General features: G+C 40.8%; 2 protein-coding genes across 4 annotated transcripts; both read left to right on the plus strand.

Annotated features, from left to right (window-relative positions):
* Window positions 1–678: 678 nt before the first annotated feature.
* On the plus strand, window positions 679–7,360 carry LOC109531390 (proliferation-associated protein 2G4-like). Its single transcript, XM_019895679.1, has 13 exons — window positions 679–882; window positions 1,941–2,069; window positions 2,145–2,250; window positions 2,346–2,415; window positions 2,512–2,604; window positions 2,692–2,755; window positions 2,826–2,904; window positions 3,277–3,355; window positions 3,482–3,615; window positions 5,910–6,004; window positions 6,072–6,199; window positions 6,389–6,442; window positions 6,532–7,360. The coding sequence occupies exons 1-13, from the start codon at window positions 795–797 to the stop codon at window positions 6,589–6,591; spliced, it is 1,179 nt and encodes a 392-aa protein (XP_019751238.1). The 5' UTR covers window positions 679–794; the 3' UTR covers window positions 6,592–7,360.
* A 512-nt stretch (window positions 7,361–7,872) lies between these two features.
* On the plus strand, window positions 7,873–14,444 carry rpl41 (ribosomal protein L41). 3 transcript variants are annotated; one of them, XM_019895688.1, is made up of 6 exons: window positions 7,963–8,082; window positions 8,973–9,168; window positions 13,609–13,689; window positions 13,786–13,812; window positions 14,039–14,061; window positions 14,143–14,444. In XM_019895688.1, the coding sequence occupies exons 1-6, from the start codon at window positions 8,015–8,017 to the stop codon at window positions 14,183–14,185; spliced, it is 438 nt and encodes a 145-aa protein (XP_019751247.1). In that variant the 5' UTR covers window positions 7,963–8,014; the 3' UTR covers window positions 14,186–14,444. The 3 variants fall into 3 exon arrangements, 2 of the variants coding, with proteins under 2 accessions (XP_019751246.1, XP_019751247.1); XR_002171164.1 differs by lacking the exons at window positions 13,786–13,812; window positions 14,039–14,061; window positions 14,143–14,444 and adding an exon at window positions 11,664–12,247 and having other exon boundaries at window positions 7,873–8,082; XM_019895687.1 differs by lacking the exons at window positions 13,609–13,689; window positions 13,786–13,812; window positions 14,039–14,061; window positions 14,143–14,444 and adding an exon at window positions 11,664–12,470 and having other exon boundaries at window positions 7,873–8,082.
* Window positions 14,445–15,232: the final 788 nt, after the last annotated feature.

The following is a 15,232-nucleotide window of genomic DNA, read 5'->3' on the forward strand; positions in this document are numbered from 1 at the left end:
CCAGTCTCGACGTAAGACCTTCTCGCTAGCCCTAGTACGCAGACGAGAACAAGTCAGGATACAGGATACGGATCACGAGTCTGAGACTCGTGATCTGATTGGCTATTGAAACCTGACTGTGCCCGTTCACTTATAGTGCACAGGGGCCTGCTCTGTTTAATCTGAAGGCCCCGAGCAAGTTATATTTACCTGGCAACGCAAGCTAGCTGAAATATGATTGGTTAAAAACTCTACCATAATAAATAACTTATTTATCGAGTGGCTTTCAATGTTATTTAAAATAACATTGAAAGCCACTCAACTAAGTGGAAATAATACAACGTAAAGAATACAGAGAATAATTTTGTTTACATATTTATGAAAATAAAATAACATAAATTATAAAATAACATAAAATACATTAAAGTAAATTTATTTTTCTGAGAATGTTTAGGCCAGCAAGGTCTGCTGGCCCTCAGGGTCCGCCACTGCTACTTGGGAACCAGTGTGTACAACACATCTATCTTCAAAAAAGTCCAGGTTGATGGATACGACTGTATTTAGAGGAAGATGCTCTCCAACGTGAAACATGAAGCTCGCGGCGGGATGATCGTTGAGTGTATGGAAACTAAACATCAGCGTAATGACTTTCACTATCTTGGCCTGAGTAGAACGCCTCTTTGGGAAGGGGTGGGAGGGATCTCGTTGTCTTGGCTTCTCAGCGTGCTTGGGCCATCGTGCTACTCGTTGACGCTTGCCGGGAGGATTGTTTGGGTAGCAAAAAGTTGCTCTGACTTCTTGGGCATCCTGCCAACATGTCTGGGGATGAAGAAAAACCCGAGCAGACGGTCGCCGATGACTTGGTGGTGACCAAGTATAAGATGGGAGCCGAGATCGCCAACCGTGAGTCGTTTGGATAGTTGAACGTGACAGCAGCTGCCGAATGTTAGCTAGCCGATGCATGCAGCTAGCTAGTAGCCACCCCTGTGTGGCAGCTGCTACTGTACCTTTCATGAGCCGCAAAAAAATGCGCCAAGCCCCAAGCACCCCGAACCGGAGCAAGTTCGCTTGATTTAGATTTTCTTGTAACGTGACGAGTCGTTTGTCGCCATACAGCTGTATCATTAGCAATAGCTAGCTCCCACGCTAAACGGCTGAGTAATGCAAGCTAGGTGGTGCTAACAGTTAACGTTGACCATGTATCCAAATACATGCATGTGTAATCTTCAAAAGAGACATTATATAACATGTTGTTTATAGCTAACATTGTAAAGGCCTGTTTATAAGACTCTGGTGATGAGTGAAGAGGCAATGACCATTCATTTGGGCTAATTGGTGTGTTTAAACTGGGTCAAATCAGGTCCTACATTGCACAAACTCAGGAGAAAAAGATAAACCTGATAGGATACGCTCTCATTAAATGTGTGTAGCTCAGACACGATGCCTTTAATTGGAATAGATGTGTTAATGGAGTTGCCGTTAAGTCGCCGTCTGTTTTAATACTATGCTTAGCCCTTAAATTGAATAGACAACCACAATGCATCTAAACAGACGTCTGCTGGATTTGCATTCCAAATGCACAGGTACAATTACAACTTATTATAGTGTAGTTATCCCATTACAGTTTCATCAACTCTTATCTGAAAAGGGATATGCTGTTATGAACACGATGTTATGAATAGTAAATCATGTTTTGGTTATAATGACACAGGAATTCAGAGAAGAATATCTATAATCGCAGAGAATTGCCAGTCTTTTTGAAATGTTTTAGAATTAGAATCTTTATTCCATAAGAGCACAGTTGTCTGTCATAATAATAACCGTGTTGAGCGTAGGAGGGCATATCCCAAAGCACTGAGACACCATTCAAATATCAAAATGGGTTTGTTCACATTTAACTGTTTTCTACTGTCCAATGAGCCAATCCAATTAATTGTCAAGCCTTTTTGTCAATCTTGCAGAGGCCCTGAAGATGGTGGTTGAGGCAGCTCTGGCTGGCGTGTCGGTGCTCAGCCTGTGTGAAAAGGGAGATGACTTCATCATGAAAGAAAGTGGGAAAATCTTCAAGAAGGAGAAAGAGATGAAGAAAGGTAGGCTTTTCTGCTTTTCGGGATGTACTTGTATTGAGTTGTCATCAAATTCAAACATTTCACCCTGTCTCCCAGGTATCGCCTTTCCGACATGTGTGTCGGTTAATAACTGCGTGTGCCATCACTCTCCGCTTAAGAGTGACCCCGATGTTGTACTTAAGGACGGGGATCTCGTCAAAGTGTAAGCTGCTGAAGGGTCGAAACAACGTGCTTCAGGGATGTTAGAATTCAAAATAAGATTTTGCTCATGCTTTCCTGTTTTGTATACCTGTTTAGTGATCTTGGCGTGCACGTGGATGGCTTTATCTCCAACGTGGCCCACAGCTTTGTTGTTGGTGTGACCAAGGTAAAAAAAATTAAAAAAAAAAAAAGAAAAAAGTTCATTTGCTTCCACTTACACTGTTTAATTTGCATACGTTCACTCTTTACTGTGTCTCTGCAGGAAAAGCCCCTCACAGGCCGCAAGGCTGACGTGATGATGGCAGCTCATCTGTGCGCTGAGGCTGCACTGCGCCTTGTCAAGCCCGGAAACCAGGTGACATTGTTATACCAGCACATCTGATATGCTCGACGGTCATGTGGCTTCCGCTTTGGTCTAATCACTCTCATGCCTCCCTCTCAGAACACACAGGTCACAGAGGCATGGAACAAGATTGCAAAGTCATTCAAGTGCTCGCCAATCGAAGGTGAGTGACTTGTCTGCGCTCTGAAGTGTACGTGCATTTGGTGCACCTAATTTGACATTGTTGTTCATAGGCCTGCTGTCCCATCAGTTGAAACAACACGTCATAGATGGAGAGAAAACGATCATACAGAACCCAACGGACCAGCAAAGGTGCGTTCACTGAACATGAAGTTATGCCGTGTTTCCACCAAGCAATACTCGCCAGAGTATGGTTTGGACCATGATTTACTTGTTGTTTTGCTGTGAATACAGTATATCTCCATACTACACAAATAGTTGGGGTGAGAAGGCACGTCTGCTTGGGTTTTTGGGCTACAGTTTGGTACATTTTTGGTGTTTTGTGCAAAAAGAGAACAGCTCTTTTCATGCTCATAGTGTATTGTTGTAAGTCATTTTGATGCCAAACCCAAATTTTGACAATGGACTGAACCTCTCTGCTTTGTGAAAACAGGTGTGAGCGTGGCCCCCCTGCCGCTCCCCTACACGCGTTCCACCAGTGGATGACTTTGTGTGTACTTGTAGGAAGGACCATGAAAAGGCTGAGTTTGAGGTGCATGAAGTGTATGCAGTGGATGTGCTCATCAGCACTGGAGAGGGGAAGGTGAGACAACCAAAATGTTGAAGTGTTTCTCAGGGTTTGTTTGTTTTTTTTTAACCAGCAGTTTTTAAGGCAACATTATGTGTGTGAATAAAACAAAACAATAAAATGCTTTGTGTTGCAAATCAGGCAAAAGATGGTGGCCTGAGGACCACCGTTTACAAACGAGACCCCGACAAGGTGTACGGATTAAAGATGAAAACCTCTCGCACGTTCTTCAGTGAAATGGAAAGGCGGTTCGATAAAATGGCTTTCACTCTGAGGTATTTTTATTTACATTTTTTGTCCAATAAGGTGGACACAGTTGCCCATGGTGTGACTGTTTGACTTCTTTCAACATCAATTTAACTACAGGGGTCAATTTCCATCAAATGTATTCCTGACTGAATTCATAACCATTTTAAAACATGTTACCCGTACGTGCTGTTTTAAATCAATTAATCAAAACCTTTATTTAACTAGGAAATAAATACACATAGAGACAAAGACTCAAGGGTGATCTGGCAAAGAAGGTAGGGCACAATTCTTCAGTAACAAAGAGTAAAAAAAAAAAAGTATACTTATCTCTTGAAATGCTATTTACTTTTTTTCTGTTTTTAATAAATGTGTTTTTAAAATATCTTGAATTTGTAAAAATATGTATTTATTTTTTACTAATGAAGGTTTCGGTGAATGTGGATATTAACTGGTTGGGTTCAGTACCTCTAAGAAGGTTAAGAACCACTGATCTGTAGTAATGGTTTTCATCTCCAGTTTTGTATGGTATATATATATATTTTTTTAGGTTGGGGCATGATTTATACAGAGGTGCCTTGAGATATTAATTTGTTCCTGGAAAATGCTTGTAACTTAAAACAATTGCATTTCAAATCATCTTTAGCCACTGAAATTAATGGAAATGCTTCTAATCCGTTCCAGTCTACCTAAAAACCCAACAGCAGCAGCAACAAAAATGTAATATTACTCTGTTATTGTACTTTAATGGCCAAGTTTGATGTTTTGAGGACAAAGTTAGAGCAGGCTCCAATGCTTTAGAGACATCCGGAGGAGGGATAGTGAGCGTGGTAGGAGGATGATGAAGATGGCGCCTGGCAGACAAGAGCCAGAGGAAGACCAAGTTGAAGGTTGATAGAGGACAGTTTGAGTCAGAGAGGAGAATGCAGAAGAAAAGCATAGATGGAACTGGATCACGCACGCACTGTGGTGACAAGAATATTGGACTTTATATAGACATCGTAATAAAAAAAATCATGTCGAGATTTTAACAGATTGTGCGTCATTGTAGCTCCTTCTGGGAAGCGCGAGTGGGCCACCAGGTGGCAGCATAATACAGTCATGCAGACCCAAACGAAAAAGAACCGCGTCATTCTCGATTTGACAGGTGATAAACAATGTCTGTCATGGTACATTGTCTGTTCATTTTAAGATACTTTTATTTGTTTTCAAATCTTAAATTGGCCTGGCCTCACCCATCTTGCCTCTTTGAGCTTTGGGCTCCTCCTGACGCACCGCCCAGTGCCTCAGGTTAGTGGAGCACAGAAGCTCAGAGGGGATCGAATATTTTCCGTTGCCCGTCCCTCCCTCTGGAAAGACCCACCATTAAATGTTAAACAAGCCCCCTCACTGTCCGTTTTATTCAAACTTGTCTTAAAACGTGTTTTTAAAACTTTTTTCTTTTTTTTTTTTTTTTGCTGCATGTCCGCCCGTCTGTATCCTATAGCCCAGGGGTGTCAAACTCATTTCACATTGTGGGCCACATACGGACTCGGTAGATGTCAAGTGGGCCGGACCATTAAAATGATACAATACTTTGCTATAAATAACCAAAACAATATGTCTTTCCTTTGTTTTGGTATAAAGAAGCACAAGAACATTAGGAAAATGTTGAAATTTAATGAACATATCTTTTACAAAACATTTCATGAAGCACCTTACATTTCCTTCGACAAATGTGCAATTTACTTTTATCATTCACATATATGCATTGCAACTGATCCCACTGATTGTACAAACTTTAACAAGTAATTGGTATTGAAAAATATAGTAATGCACTTTAAGATTAAACAAGATTCATAAAGAAAGCAAGTTTTAAAGCATTTACACGTGCATATAAAATCGAAATGTAATCCCTGCCTACACCTTACAAACTAAGGAGCGTGCTATTAAATGTGTAAATGTGAGAGTGCTATTGATAGCGTCTGCTGTCATGGGTCTGTCTCAGTGACAGACTGAGGCTGCTGTTGTCTTCTTCTCTGATCAAAACAGTGTCCCCTTGCGGATACTCAATGAATTGCACCTGATTAAAAATATTAATTCTGTGTCTTTAATGCATTTTTTTCACTTTTACATTATCCTGCGGGCCTGATTGAACCTACTTGCGGGCCGGTTCCGGCCCACGGGCCGTATGTTTGACACAGATGCTTTACATAATCATCTCGCGGGCCGGATTAAACTCCTTTGCGGGCCGGATCCGGCCCGCGGGCCGTATGTTTGACACCCCTGCTATAGCCCATTGATTATGTACCCTCTGATTTTTCGCTCTTCTTTACTGCCTCAGGGCGTTTGAGGATGAGGGCAAGGCCAGGCTGGGTGTGGTAGAGTGCACCAAGCATGAGCTGCTGCAACCATTCAACGTTCTCCAGGAGAAGGAGGGTGAGCCGCCATCTTCCTTGCCCAAGTGTGCTGTGCACAGTTGAGCTAAGCTGTCTTTTGTGTGCAGGTGAATTTGTAGCTCAGTTCAAGTTCACTGTGCTGCTCATGGCCAACGGACCGCTGCGGATCACAAACAGCCTCTATGAACCCGAAATGTACAAGTCGGAGAACGAGGTGGAGGATGCAGAGTTGAAGGTGAGAAAAGTGTTTGATTAATGGGACGCTGCATCTTCTGCCAGAGAAAATAAAGTGGGACGAATGCACTCTTGCACATCTGACTTTGCATTTATTTTTAAAGCCTTAATTGTTTTTGCACCTTGTCTGAACACTTGTGAGGTTATCAGTCATTTTAATCTTTTTTTTTTTTTTTTTTTTTTTAATTAGACTTTGCTTCAAAGCTCAACCAGTCGTAAGACGCAGAAGAAAAAGAAAAAGAAGGTTAGTTTTGCCATTTAGGTATTTTGTTGCATTTGATTGGTGCACCTCTTATTTTGATCTAAAGTACATTAACCTGCCCTTTCATTAAGGCCTCAAAGACTGTGGAGAATGCGACAGGACAACCGACGGAGACGGAAGCTGCAGAATAAATCTGCCCATTGAGGAATTTGTGACGCAACCAAAGAACAGACGTCATATTCGCTTCTGCCCCAGCTGTCAGAGGCCCTTGTGGCAAGGTGACACCTCTGAAATCCAACAGATGTCAATCTGGGATGAGGCTGCTCTTAAATTTCTTAATTTGACCACACGCTGTCCTGACACATCCTGAGTAAATCTTACTGTCCTTGAGAGACAATTTGTGTCTGCAACAGTGGGCGAAACTCATCCAGAGCAAATTGTCACAGGAATATTTAGCCATTTGACCTCAGGCCTCATCCCCCGTTTGCCACATAAGATGTCGTCAAATAAAATGAGTTTCAGATGCCAAGTTGATGAAGAATGCTAACCTCAATGACCTGAAGCGTGTCCAAGAAACGGAACTTCAATTTGTGTGGTCATAATATTGTTGGAATCTTAAATCCTGATGCAGCTACTCTCACCTGAGTTATCGTTCTGACACCAACAATAATAAGCCTAATATTGTGCTGCTATTTATACACTTCAAGGCATCAAGAATACTTGGTGGGCAATATCGATCGCAAGCATAACAGGAGGATCAAGTGAACAGATGAGGAATAAATCTATTTTTTTCTTAACTGTGCATGTTCCAACCTGTTACGGGTTCTGCATTCAGTCTTGTGCCTCCATCAGGTCTGACAGTCTGTGTTTACATAAGAAGTCCAGATGTGGATGCTTTTGTAAAAACAAACCACTATTTCAGAGACTATTTTTGGAATCATTAAAAGCCATCTGACATCATTTGTCTTATGATTTGTTTTGGACTTTGTGGGGGGGGGGGTCATCATTTTTAACGGCATACATCACAAGAGCACAGGCATTTTAAAAATATAAAGTCTGGTCATAACTGATGTTAATTTTAAATAAACATCTGCATTGCTATTCCAGTATTAATAGGTACAGGAATATATCAGGTTGTTTTGGGGACAGGGGTGGGGGTCCATTTTTGGGCTATTCTGCATGCAATGGGGCACAAATTCACACGTTACAATTTTGAAAACTTTCAACTGTTGTGCATATGGAAGTTAGATTGGAATTTAAATGCTGCTAAATTACTAATCTCGATCTGTTTTGACATCTGATTGGGACTTCCTATTTAGAAGTTATGTAACAATGTGACACTTATTTATGCAAATTTTATTTGAGCGCTTAAATGCTGCTTACCCACAGCAGCGATCACTGAAGCTATCACTGAAGTCCTTTGAGTTGTAATTGAAACATAATCTCCGAAGAAGGCAGTAGTCCCACAAGTAGTGTCCACACAGCCAGACATGTGACCGGAAGTGCGCTGGCGGCCATCATGCGTTGCCACTCGCTAAAGTGCGCCTGAAAAATACGATTTCGACTGAATTTTGCGCTGCGTTTTCACGTTTTTTTTCTGTCTCCACAACGAAAATGCCACAGTGTGTGGCGTACGATTGTAACAATAAGTCGGGAAGAGGCGCTAAATGCACATTTCACCGGTGAGAATGCGATTATGAATACTTCTTTTTCGATTTTAGTTTCATTCAGATATGATCACATAGCATCTTACTGTGAGGGAAGACAGACGTGTGTGAGTATAAGTACGGTGATTGTGCATAGAAAGAGCAAAATGTGCGAATAGTGGAGGGAATCATCATAATAGCCGTCGCTCTCAAGACGAGGAACGCCGAGTACAGTATTCCTGAGAACGTGTGCGAGTATGTTCTTCCTGTGTATGTGTGATTCGTCAGGTTTTTTTCCTTTTTACATTTTATTGAGCATGTGCCACACAAAGTTTTTTTTTGAACATCCATAGGTGGAAACGTCTGTGTGTTTAACCACCCACCCGAATTGCATCTTGGGATACATCCTTAGTCAAACTTTCACAAGTCTCCAAATACTGTAATGCATCATTGGTTTTAAAATAATAAGATAAGAAATCCTTTATAAAATATCTCAATGTCAAAGGAATAACTTGGGAACAAATACAAGAGAAAATGAGAAACAGGGAAATAATCGAAACAGAAGTAGAAACTCACCCATACAATCAAATGAAACACTAGGAGATTTAAAGTTACTTTGAATATTGTATCTATAAATAATTATACGTAATAATCACTGACATTTGTTAAATAATCATTTCAGTATCGTAAGTAGTGATGAAAATCATTGGTGAAAAGATCGACCATGATGTTAGAAAAGTATCTGTTTGACAGTAAAGTTGTACTTGATACTTGATAAAGGGGTTTTTGTATAGTTAAAGGAAGTAAGTAAGCCAAAGCAGTAATCATTGAAAGAGCACTGGGTGGGGATGATGCACTATTTCAAGTTTGCATGTCTACATGGTCTGTTTAAGGGTCCGTCTAAAGTTTAGAGTTTTTCTGAACAGATTCCCTAAAGATGAAACCCTGTGCAGAGAATGGGTCCAGGCGCTGAGGAGGAAGAATTTCACAGCCACTCCCGGTGTCACATTAATCTGTAGTGACCATTTCCTGGAGGTCGACTTTGACCGAAGTGGCCAGACGACTCGACTCAAGCAAGGCGTCATACCTAGCGTCTTTAAATTTCCTCCATGTCTCCAAAAGGTCAGTGTACACAATTTATCCAGTACTTACCAGTAAAAAAAATCTTGTGTGCCCATTGGGGTCATTTTGCAAGCAGGAATGATAGTGTTGTTTGCAAAGGAAGTCTGTTTCTCCAAGAAAAATAATACTGTATTATTCAGTTTTGCCATTTTCGGTCGATTCAAGACTGTACATTCTACTGGGTCATAAATTAGATGAATAAAAATAAGCCATTTTAAAAACGGACTCTTTAGTCGGCATGTGTTTAATAGCCTTATTTCGGCAACCCAGGCAACCCACTGTGGAAATTCAGAGTGACCTCTAAATTTCAATTCAACTCTTAAATTTAAATTTGCATTGAAGTGGCAACCAGGAAGCAGAATGACAATTGGAATTCAAATTGCAGAAAGTAGAATTGAAATTCAAAATTCCATCCATTACCTGAACCGTTTTATCGTCACAAGGGTCGCCTATCCCAAGCAGACTTTGGGCAGTTGGCGGCTACACCCTCAACTAGTTTCCAGCCACTCGCAGGGCAGACAAACAAACATTCGCACTCACAATCACTCTTCACAATCACACTTGTATTGAACAACATAGCTTTTGTTTTCTGAGTTTGGTCATGTGACATTCGCAAGCGGATCTGTGATTGGTCATGACATGAGCAACTATGATGTCGTTTTCAGCAAGTGGCAAAATGTGTGCTCCCTGAGATGGACAAAAACAGGTGATTTTACTGCTTAATTCATATTCCACAAACTTAAGATCAATCACAATGCCATGTTTAGACTAGTGGGGCAGCACAAAACAGATTATTTTAAAGAAAATGTTGGGGTTGACTTGTCCTTTAAAGCTCCCCATGATATTCTTTCTGAGCTCCACTGCTCAATTCATCGATCAGTTTATGAACTGAAAATCATTCGAGAACTTTTCCATTTCCCAAACCTAGTTGTACTTGCATCTCAATTATCTGGCCATACCAACTTCCTCTGCACCCGTAGAGAAAATATTTCGTGTTGCGGGCAAGATATTCTGACCATGACGATGCTGCCTCAATTCCAAAACAACAAGCAACATGCAACAACTTCAACCATACTGTATTATTCAGTTTTGCCATTTTCGGTCGATTCAAGACTGTACATTCTACTGGGTCATAAATTAGATGAATAAAAATAAGCCATTTTAAAAACGGACTCTTTAGTCGGCATGTGTTTAATAGCCTTATTTCGGCAACCCAGGCAACCCACTGTGGAAATTCAGAGTGACCTCTAAATTTCAATTCAACTCTTAAATTTAAATTTGCATTGAAGTGGCAACCAGGAAGCAGAATGACAATTGGAATTCAAATTGCAGAAAGTAGAATTGAAATTCAAAATTCCATCCATTACCTGAACCGTTTTATCGTCACAAGGGTCGCCTATCCCAAGCAGACTTTGGGCAGTTGGCGGCTACACCCTCAACTAGTTTCCAGCCACTCGCAGGGCAGACAAACAAACATTCGCACTCACAATCACTCTTCACAATCACACTTGTATTGAACAACATAGCTTTTGTTTTCTGAGTTTGGTCATGTGACATTCGCAAGCGGATCTGTGATTGGTCATGACATGAGCAACTATGATGTCGTTTTCAGCAAGTGGCAAAATGTGTGCTCCCTGAGATGGACAAAAACAGGTGATTTTACTGCTTAATTCATATTCCACAAACTTAAGATCAATCACAATGCCATGTTTAGACTAGTGGGGCAGCACAAAACAGATTATTTTAAAGAAAATGTTGGGGTTGACTTGTCCTTTAAAGCTCCCCATGATATTCTTTCTGAGCTCCACTGCTCAATTCATCGATCAGTTTATGAACTGAAAATCATTCGAGAACTTTTCCATTTCCCAAACCTAGTTGTACTTGCATCTCAATTATCTGGCCATACCAACTTCCTCTGCACCCGTAGAGAAAATATTTCGTGTTGCGGGCAAGATATTCTGACCATGACGATGCTGCCTCAATTCCAAAACAACAAGCAACATGCAACAACTTCAACCTGGAAAGTACTTTAGTGAAGGATTACGACATAAGCATTGTTTCAATTTATGACTTCAAATATATTGCACAACTTTCCAACATTAAGAATAGTTCTACTTAATGCACTTGCGTTTGAAAGAGAAATCTATGTTAAAAGTCTAATTCCCACAGTTTCTCTGAATTGCACCGCATTCAATTCCACTTCCTGGAATTCTAATTCAATTCAACAGCCTTTATGGTGGAGTCTATTCAAATTTAAATCCATCCACTGAATTGAATTTAGAATTTTGCAGAGCCCTTTGGGTCACGCAAATGGCATTTTGACACAAATTCAACATGCCCTTGAATGCATTAAAAGGTTCATCAACAGAAGTCCCACAAAGCCCTTTTTTCCAGGCTTATTGAATTCACCTGAGACTTTTGAGAAGCATTCGTTTTCTCATAGAAATTCACATGAAATTTCAGTCTGCATATAATTTGTCACTTTTTTCGAACAGAAACTGAAGGAACGGAAACCAGCGACCGACAGACACGAATCATCTCAACCAGCCTCCACAGTTGCATCAGAGTCCCCAATAAACCCATGTGGAGCAGATCACAACTACTGCCTTGACCCCAACCCACGAAAGGTCAAGCAGAAGCTTGACACCGCGGGGGAAACAATCAAAAGCCTGCGAAAAAAACTCAAGGTTTCTCATCAGAAAACGCGACGTTTGAGGAAGAAGGTGGAGAGCTTAACAACTATTTTGAAAGAGCTGAAGAATAAGGGAAAGGTTTCAGACAATAGTACCCAGATTCCTGCTACAACCTTTCTGTAGTCATTCGCCCTCTCCTTAATCGAGTGAACTGATTGCTAACTCATGACCAAGACACAACTCAAGGCAGCAGCATGACTTGGATTCTTGATTTTCCCGACAAAAACTTAACATCAAAACCTAACCACTCTAAATCACAATTTACGCTACTGGGATAATACAGCCTGAATGGTCGATGCAGTCTTTGTGAGACTCTCATTACTCCATTCAGTGATCCTGGTGTAAAACATGCAGTGACAACAGTGTCCAGCCAAAACTCAACACAGGTAAACATACAATAGTCAAAGTGAATGTCGGAGATGTTGTTAACTTTGAGTCTCAAATCTTGCATACTGTTTGTGTCTTTTTGCCGGGTTCCTAGAAATGATAATCCGTGAATCCAGATGTACAGTATTCATTTTTGATGACACTTGCTCAACAAGTCAGTCCTCAGCCGTTGTCTGTGTCCATCCACCAGATTTGTGGCATGCATGGCACAAAAAAAAGTTTAAAAAAAAAAGAGAGAAAAGGGGGGGTTGCCTTCACAAACCCAATTGTTTCTCACTGCTGGTTGCTTTCAGTCTAATAAGGTGTGAGAAGTAACTACATTAACATTTCTTTCAAAAACAATATATCAAAATATGGATTGGTTTTTGAAATGTAAACAATGACCTATCAAGTCATGGAATTAAGTTGGAGTTAGTCAAGTTTCGTGGATGGCAATTTAAGTTGGGTTTTCAGAAGATTTTGCCAAGCAGGTAGCAAGATTGGGCGGCATGGTAGTCAACTGGAAAGCACGTCCACCTCCCAGTGCAGAGGTTCAGGGTTTGATTGTGGCTCTGGCCCTCCTGAGTGGAATTTGCATGTTGCTTTTTTTTCGAGTACTCCGGTTTCCTCCCCATAAACATGCATGGCAGGTTAATTGAACACTCTAAATTATCCCAAGGTGTGGTTGTGAGCGTGAATGGTTGTGAGCATCAATGGTTGTTTGTCTGTATGCCCTGCGATTGGCTGGCAACCAGTTCAGGGTGTATCCCGCCTACTGCCCGAAGACAGCTGGGGTAGGCTCCAGCACGCCCACAACCCTTGTGAGGATAAGCGGATTAGAAAATTGATGGATGGATGGATGGATGAATGGATGGGTGGATGGGTGGCAAGTCATAAAACTAGCAATTTAAATCAACTGGAGTCGAAGTCGTGTGACTGGAGCCCCCCACCTCTGATTGTTACAGTCTTAATGGTTACATTTTTTTTTTTGTGGATGCATTGGGGGACAATTTAAACTGCTGCACACGAAAGAGTCAGATTGTAATTTACACTGCAGTTAAATTCTTAATCTGGATCTGATCTGGATTTGTTTTTGAATCGTTTTTTTTTCATTGTTATGCAAATTTTAATGTAGCACTTTAAATATGTTTTTATGAGATCACCACCATGCATTACAACCCAAACCTAACATTTATATTACTGTATACTGTAATTAATAGCGCTAAATTGATGAATAAATTACAATAGACCGTTTTTGATTTGTCGAAAAAAACATCAGTTCATGTCATACACATTGCAATCCGTGTACAATATTCGTCTCTGTTTCGTTATAATATAATTAATAAAACAGACGTTATGAGAAATGGACTAATTTTCCCAGGTTGCACCTCTCCTCACTGACGTTCGCTTCTTCATGACGCGTGTTTATGACGTCAGTCCCGAGACAGCCTTTCCGTGGTTGGTATGTACTGTCAAATGTTACCGCCAGAATCCGAGGTCATCCGTTTACTCTGAATATCATTTAACTAATCATTCACCTGTATCCGACTCTTTTCAGCCGGACCCATTCGCTATGCGAGCCAAGGTATGCGTTTTTTTTCTCCACCTCTATAATAAAACTACTTTCGCTGTGGCGCTAACGCTTATTAGCTAGCTAGTTATCAAAATCAGTGTACAACGGAATATATCGCGAGGTCTTTAAAGAAATCGAAACCGGTTATTGTTCTATTTCATTGCGATTTAATAGGAATCCCTATGGACTGTAATATATGGCCAACTTTTACATTCACAAATGTTTTCTTCTTGCACAGTGGAGAAAGAAGCGCATGCGCAGGTGAGCAATTGTAGTCAAGTATGGTTCGTCACCAGTTTTCCTCAGGTCGCCCCATAATTAATCCTTGATATTACCTAATAGACTGAAGCGCAAAAGGAGAAAGATGAGGCAGAGGTCCAAGTAAACTGTCCCGTGGAATGCTGTGTGCACATTTGGGTTGCCGATTTCCTGGAGGACGGGTGGATGGAGAATGCAGCAGGAGTCCCTGTTGTGGGACTCTTGAGACCAATCAGCACGCCCTCGGTGGTTGGACTGTGTTAGCGCCTGCAACTTGATGGACTTTTCCTATGGAGTTTCCTGGACTCGTGTTGAGTCTCTCAATTTGGATTAATTGTTCAAACTTTTCTTTCTATGTTGATTAAAGGTTTGGGTGTAAAAACATTTGCACGTGTTTGTACTATATTTTGGTAGTACAGTACTTGCAGTGGTACATTGAAAATGTGTTGGAGTGTGAACTACATACAGTACGTACACACACACCCGAACAAAACGGTGTTTCTGTTAAAGACCAGCAATGGAAATAAGGCGGGGGGCACACTGACAATGATGTTTTGGAAATTAGGCATTGCTGTTTTTATGATTCAACAAATTTATTTGAAGGGTGAAAATTGGCTGTAGCCTAAACATTTTTTGGCGATTCTTTCGAGGCAATCACTGTTGATTTCCGCCAGACTTTTACCTCGTTCCACAGATGCGTTTAAGAATTTAAATCCGGATTCAAAGTAGTCTGATGCAGCCTATGACCAGTGCATTAAACCAAGCTCTCCGACATTAAAAATAAGACATTTGGTAGCACATTTTTCCCTCAGAATTTGACAAAATGCACTTTGACACTTAAATCGCTGAATGGCTCCAAAAAGCCAGGTAAGTACCATAACAATTTGAATATTGAATCTTACCAGCATTCGTCTTTCATGAGTCTTTACGGTATTAAGTGTTTTGCTCCACTTTTTATACGTGACTGATGAGTATTTGTCATTGAAGATACTTAAACTCTAGATGTGGTGGTAAGTATCGATTTAAAAACAAAAAAAAAACAGGGCAATGGTTTTCTTGAGCTACCACCAATGGGCTACATTTAAGAGCGCTGGTTCCACCATCTCTGAGAGGTTTTCCACGAGGTGTTTTTCTCATGCAATTTCCACCTGATCCAGTGAGGCATTTTTTAGAG

This window comes from Hippocampus comes, unplaced genomic scaffold (genome assembly GCF_001891065.2).
Source record: "Hippocampus comes isolate QL1 unplaced genomic scaffold, H_comes_QL1_v1.1 scaffold113, whole genome shotgun sequence".
In the NCBI taxonomy this organism is placed as follows: Eukaryota; Metazoa; Chordata; class Actinopteri; order Syngnathiformes; family Syngnathidae; genus Hippocampus; species Hippocampus comes.

Coding starts and splice junctions, on each gene's coding strand:
- rpl41 (XM_019895687.1), top strand. CDS start 8,015: ATGCCACAGTGTGTGGCGTACGATTGTAACAATAAGTCGGGAAGAGGC. Junction 8,083..8,972: donor GCTAAATGCACATTTCACCG/GTGAGAATGCGA, acceptor TTTTCTGAACAG/ATTCCCTAAAGATGAAACCC. Junction 9,169..11,663: donor TTCCTCCATGTCTCCAAAAG/GTCAGTGTACAC, acceptor TTTTTCGAACAG/AAACTGAAGGAACGGAAACC.
- LOC109531390 (XM_019895679.1), top strand. CDS start 795: ATGTCTGGGGATGAAGAAAAACCCGAGCAGACGGTCGCCGATGACTTG. Junction 2,251..2,345: donor GACGGGGATCTCGTCAAAGT/GTAAGCTGCTGA, acceptor ATACCTGTTTAG/TGATCTTGGCGTGCACGTGG. Junction 2,416..2,511: donor TTGTTGTTGGTGTGACCAAG/GTAAAAAAAATT, acceptor GTGTCTCTGCAG/GAAAAGCCCCTCACAGGCCG.